This window comes from Nerophis ophidion, linkage group LG03 (assembly GCF_033978795.1).
Source record: "Nerophis ophidion isolate RoL-2023_Sa linkage group LG03, RoL_Noph_v1.0, whole genome shotgun sequence".
In the NCBI taxonomy this organism is placed as follows: domain Eukaryota; kingdom Metazoa; phylum Chordata; class Actinopteri; order Syngnathiformes; family Syngnathidae; genus Nerophis; species Nerophis ophidion.
The window spans coordinates 14,914,847-14,921,720 of NC_084613.1; the positions used below are offsets into that span (position 1 = coordinate 14,914,847).

At 32.2% G+C, this 6,874-nt stretch overlaps 1 protein-coding gene across 1 annotated transcript in view; it reads right to left on the bottom strand.

The window, feature by feature from the left end:
• LOC133549179 (hyaluronidase-1-like) overlaps positions 1-2,513 on the bottom strand; it is a 39,156-nt gene extending 36,643 nt beyond the window's left edge. Inside the window, exon 1 of the mRNA XM_061894352.1 lies at positions 2,339-2,513. Within this exon, the coding sequence (XP_061750336.1) occupies positions 2,339-2,384 (46 nt within the window). The 5' untranslated portion in view covers positions 2,385-2,513. The remainder of the gene's footprint in view (positions 1-2,338) is intronic.
• Between the last annotated feature and the right edge of the window lie 4,361 nt (positions 2,514-6,874).

Sequence of the window (6,874 nt, forward strand, 5' to 3'; positions counted from 1 at the left end):
CACCTGCAGGTGCGTGAGCCTGGTTATCAGACAGCTGCGTCTAATGAAGGAGTGCATAAGACGCCACCGCAGCACAGAGTGGAAAAAGGTTTACTATCCTTCAACTGAACAGACAGCCAGTGTTTCACCTAAAAGACTCAAAGGCTTTAAAAGCTACCAAAGGCTAAAAGACTCGAAGGTTATAAAAGCTTCGTAAAGATTAAAGACTGCTAAAAGCTCCTAAAAGCTGCTAAAAAGACTAAAAAGGAACGAGAAGCTGTTTCATTGTTTGAAGAAACTGTTGCAAACTAAAGGAAAATAAAGGGAATAAGCGGTAGTAAATGGATGGATGGAAAAGGAGAAAAATAACAACGGGCTGGTCTTTTGAGTGAAATCGTTACCAACAAGAATCGTGATTCAATCCAACAAACGATTCTTTTTGACACCCCGATAGAAAAATTGATGTATTCAATTTTTTTTTTTTTTACATTTTCTTTCAAATCAATTAAGAATCGTTCCAAACAAGAACCGTGATTCATTCCAACAAATGATTCTTTTTGAGACTTGGATTAAACATTTCATTTATTTAAAAAAAAATAATAAAATCGATTTCTGATTTTCTTTCGAATCAATTAAAAATCTTCACAAACAATAATCGTGATTCATTCCAACAAACAATTATTTTTAAAACCCGGATGAAAAATTAGTATTTTGAAAAAATATACATATATTATTTCTTTGTTTTTGTTTTCTTAAAATCAATTAAGAATTGTTACAAACAACAATCGTGATTCATTCCAACAAACGATTCTTTTTGACACCCCGATTAAAAAATAATGTATTTAAAAAAAAAAAAAAGGTTTGCGTTTTCTTTAAAATCAATTAAGAATCGTTACCAACAAAAATCATGATTCAATCCAACAAACAAATCTTTTTGACACCCGGATTAAACATTTCATATATTTAAAAAAAAAAAATGACATTGATTTTTGATTTTCTTTCAAATCAATTAAGAATCGTTACAAACAAGAATCGCGATTAATTCCAACAAACAATTATTTTTATTACCCGGATATAAAATTTGTATATTTAAAAAAATACACATATATTATTTCTTTGTTTTTGTTTTCTTAAAATCAATTAAGAATAGTCACAAACAAGAATTGTGATTCATTCCAACAAACGATTCTTTTTGACACCTAGATTAAAAAAATCATACATTTTTTGAAATATATATATATTTTTAATGTTCTTTTAAATCAATTAAGAATTGTTACAAACAAGAATCAAGATTCATTCCAGCAAACGATTCTTTTTGACACCCGGATTTAAAAAAATCAGACATTTAAAAAAAAAAAAAAAGTTCAATTTTCTTTTAAACCAATTAGGAATCGTTACAAACAAGAATCACGATTCATCACAACAAACGATTCTTTTTTATACCCGGATTAAAAAAATTATACATTAAAAAAAATAATAATAATTTTCTTTTAAATCAATTAAGAATTGTTACAAACAAGAATCACGATTCATTCCAGCAAACGATTCTTTTTGACGGTTGGATTTAAAAAATCAGACATCCAAAAAAATATATATTTTCAATTTTGTTTTGAATCAATCAGGAATCGTTACAAACAATAATCGCGATTCATTCCAACAAACGATTCTTTTTGACACCCGAATTTAAAAAAACATTCATACATTTTAAAAAAAAAATTCTTTTTTTTTTCTTTTGAATTAATTAAGAATTGTTACAAACAAGAATCACGATTAATTCCAGCAAACGATACTTTTTGACACCCGGATTAAAAAAAATCATGCATTTTTAGAAATATACATATTTTTGTAATTTTCATTTAAATAAATAAAAAATTGTTACAATCAAGAATCGCGTTTCATTCCAACAAACGATTCTTTTTGACACCCGGATTAAAAAAATCAGACATAAAAAAAAAAAAAAGTTCAATTTTCTTTCACATCAATTAAGAATCGTTACAAACAAGAATCGTGGTTCACTCCAGCAAACAATTCTTTTCGACACCCGGATTAAAAAAAATCATACATTTTTAAAAACATATACATTTTTTTTTATTTTCTTTTAAATCAGTTAAGAATTGTTACAAACATGAATCACGATTCAGTCCAGCAAACGATTCTTTTTGACACTTGGATTAAAAAAATCAGACATCTAAAAAAATATATATTTTCAATTTTGTTTTGAATCAATTCAGAATTGTTACAAACAAGAATCGTCGTTCATTCCAGCAAACGATTCTTTTTGAATAAACGCGATTGATATTGTGCTAATTATTGTGTTCACTAAGTCCGGTGGCGTCCAAGGTGTGCTGTTAAAAGTCACTTGGTCGTCGTTCCCTGGGTCCACAAACTTGTCCTGGTCTGCACATCTTGAGATCTTTACGAGGTCGTCAAGCCGGCCGGCGTCTCCGGGCAGATTAGAGCGCTCCCACGTGCCAAGTCAGCAACAATAAACACTGGCGGGGAACATGGCCTACCTGTTGGCTTCTGGAAGTCCACACCGGTCTGAAGGTCTGAAGGTCTGAGTGGGACGTGAAGACCTGAGGATCAGGGAGGAGGATCAGGGAGGAGGACCGCGGTTGGACGCACCAACGCCGTGTGTCCCGACACGCCAGGAATGCGAGAGGCGTCTGCTTTGGTCACTGAGAGCCCCGCTCCTTGCAGACTTGTACGGCTAAGACCACATCTAGACCCAACATGCTTTTCTCTCACGGCTGCAATCATAAACACCTTTTCTGTTTGTTTTGAACCCTTTGACCTGCTCTACTGTATCTGCCACTTTACAGGTGGCCTTTACAGCACTCTCAGCCACAACAGGGTATCTGATACAGGATGCTGGGGTCAAAGGTTATGTATCAAATGGTTAAAGCGAGAACACTATTGATTTTGAAGGGTATTTGATACAGGATGCTGGGGTCAAGGTCAGACAAGAATGTACGTGTTGATTTTTTTTAATCACTTTTAGCCAAACCTTCAACTTTTAATACATATTTATGTTTGTGGATGGGAAGAACCCTATTGATTTTGAAAGATATCAAAAATTCAACCAACATGTTGATTTTCCTCATTATCAACCAGTCTTCCAACTTTCAGAGATTATTAGTTTTGAAGCAAGAACACTATTGGTTTGTATAGTCATTTACGGTTATGTATCAAATTGGTAAAGCGAGATCACTATTGATTTTGAAGGGTATTTGATACAGGATGCTGGGGTCAAAGGTCAGACAAGAATGTACTTGTTGATTTTTTATCATTTTTAGCCAGACCTTCAACTTTTATTACATATTTATGTATGTGGATGGGAAGAACCCAATTGATTTTGAAAGATAGCAAAAGTTAAACCAGCATGTTGATTTTCATCATTATCAACCAGTCTTCCAACTTTCAGAGATAACTAGTTTTGAAGCAAGAACACTATTGGTTTGTATAGTTATTTACAACTATATATCAAATGGGTAAAGCGAGAAAACTATTGCTTTTGAAGGGTATTTGATACAGGATGCTGGGGATCAAAATATCAGACAAGAATGTACTTGTTGATTTGTGTCATTTTTAACCAAACCTCCAACTTTTATTATATATATATATATATGTATGTATGTATGTGAATGTAAGAAACCTATTGATTTTGAAAGATACAGTAATCGGGGTCAAAGGTTAAACCAGCATTTTGATTATAATCTTTATCAATTAGTCTTCCAACTTTTAGAAATGATTAGTTTTGAAGCAAGAACACTATTGGTTTGTATAGTTATTTACGGTTATGTATCAAATGGGTAAAAGGGGGAACACTATTGATTTTGAAGGGTATTTGATACAAGATGCTAGGGGTCAAAGGTCAGACAAGAATGTACTTGTTGATTTTTTATCATTTTTAGCCAGACCTTCAACTGTTATTACATATTTATGTATGTGGATGGGAAGAACCCAATTGATTTTGAAAGATAGCAAAAGTTAAACCAGCATGTTGATTTTCATCATTATCCACCAGTCTTCCAACTTTCAGAGATAACTAGTTTTGAAGCAAGAACACTATTGGTTTGTATAGTTATTTACAACTATATATCAAATGGGTAAAGCGAGAAAACTATTGATTTTGAAGGGTATTTGACACAGGATGCTGGGGATCAAAATATCAGACAAGAATGTACTTGTTGATTTGTGTCATTTTTAACCAAACCTCCAACTTTTATTATATATATATATATATATATATGTATGTATGTATGTGAATGTAAGAAACCTATTGATTTTGAAAGATACAGTAATCGGGGTCAAAGGTTAAACCAGCATTTTGATTATAATCTTTATCAATTAGTCTTCCAACTTTTAGAAATGATTAGTTTTGAAGCAAGAACACTATTGGTTTGTAGTTATTTACGGTTATGTATCAAATGGGTAAAAGGGGGAACACTATTGATTTTGAAGGGTATTTGATACAAGATGCTAGGGGTCAAAGGTCAGACAAGAATGTACTTGTTGATTTTTTATCATTATTAGCCAGACCTTCAACTTTTATTACATATTTATGTATGTGGATGGGAAGAACCCTATTGATTTTGAAAGATAGCAAAAATTAAACCAACATGTTGATTTCCCTCATTATCAACCAGTCTTCCAACTTTCAGAGATTATTCGTTTTGAAGCAAGAACACTATTGGTTTGTAGTTATTTACGGTTATGTATCAAATGGGTAAAATGAGATCACTATTGATTTTGAAGGGTATTTGATACAGGATGCTGGGGTCAAAGGTCAGACAAGAATGTACTTGTTAATTTTTTTTTAATCAGTTTTAGCCAACCCTTCAACTTTTAATACATATTTATGTATGTGAATGTGAAGAACCCTTTTGATTTTGAAAGATAGCAAAGGGTAAACCAGCATGTTGATTTTCATCATTATCAACCAGTCTTCCAACTTTCAGAGACTATTAGTTTTGAAGTAAGAACATTATTGGTTTGTAGTTATTTACGGTTATGTATCAAATGGGTAAAAGGGGGAACGCTATTGATTTTGAAGGGTATTTGATACAGGATGCTGGGGTCAAAGATCAGACAAGAATGTACGTGTTGATTTTTTTTATTTATTTATCATTTTTACCCAAACCTTCAACTTTTAATACACATTTATGTATGTGGATGGGAAGAACCCTATTGATTTTGAAAGATAGCAATGGTGAAACAAGCATTTTGATTTTCATCATTATCAACCAGTCTTCCAACTTTCAGAGATTATTAGTTTTGAAGCAAGAACACTATTGGTTTGTATAGTTATTTACGGTTATGTATCAAATGGGTAAAGCGAGAAAACTATCGATTTTGAAGGGTATTTGATACAGGATGCTGGGGGTCAAAATATCAGACAAGAATGTACTTGTTGATTTGTGTCATTTTTAACCAAACCTCCAACTTTTATTATATATATATGTATGTATGTATGTATGTGAATGTAAGAACCCTATTGATTTTGAAAGATACAGTAATCGGGGTCAAAGGTTAAACCAGCATTTTGATTATAATCTTTATCAATTAGTCTTCCAACTTTTAGAAATGATTCGTTTTGAAGCAAGAACACTATTGGTTTGTATAGTTATTTACGGTTATGTATCAAATGGGTAAAGCGAGAACACTATTGATTTTGAAGGGTATTTGATACAGGATGCTGGGGATCAAACGTCAGACAAGAATGTACGTGTTAATTTTTTTTTAATCAGTTTTAGCCAACCCTTCAACTTTTGATACATATTTATGTATGTGGATGGGAAGAACCCTATTGATTTCGAAAGATAACAAAGGTTAAACCAGCATGTTGATTTTCCTCATTATCAACCAGTCTTCCAACTTTCAGAGACTATTAGTTTTGAAGCAAGAACACTATTGGTTTGTAGTTATTTACAGTTATGTATCAAATGGGTAAGAGGGGGAACACTATTGATTTTGAAGGGTATTTGATACAAGATGCTAGGGGTCAAATGTCAGACAAGAATGTACTTGTTGATTTTTTATCATTATTAGCCAGACCTTCAACTTTTATTACATATTTATGTATATGGATGGAAAGAACCCTATTGATTTTGAAAGATAGCAAAAATTAAACCAGCATGTTGATTTTCCTCATTATCAAGCAGTCTTCCAACTTTCAGAGATTATTAGTTTTGAAGCAAGAATATGTTTGTATAGTTATTTTCAGCTATATATCAAATGGGTAAAACGAGAACACTATAGATTTTGAAAGGTATCTCAGACAGGATGCTGGGGGTCAAAAGGTCAGACAAGAATGTACTTGTTGATTTGTGTCATTTTTAACCAAACCTCCAACTTTTATTACATATTTCTGTACGTGAATGGAAGAACCCTATTGATTTTGAAAGATAACAATAGTCATGGTCAAAGGTTAAACCAGCATGTTGATTATTCTCATTATCAACCAGTCTAACAACTTTCAGAGATTATTAGTTTTGAAGCAAGAACACTATTGGTTTGTATAGTTATTTACAGTTATATATCAAATGGGTAAAGCAAGAACACTATTTATTTTGAAAGGTATCTCAGACAGGAAGCTGGGGGTCAAAAGGTCAGACAAGAATGTACTTGTTGATTTGTGTCATTTTTAACCAAACCTCCAACTTTTATTACATATTTATGTACGTGAATGGAAGAACCCTATTGATTTTGAAAGATGGCAATACTCAGAGTCAAAGGTTAAACCAACATATTGATTTTCATCATTATCAACCAGTCTATCTACTTTTAGGAATATTTTTATGTTTTGACGCAAGAACACTATTGGTTATTTACAGGTATATTTCAAATGGGGACAGCAAGAACACTATTGATTTGTATAGTTATTTGAAGTTAT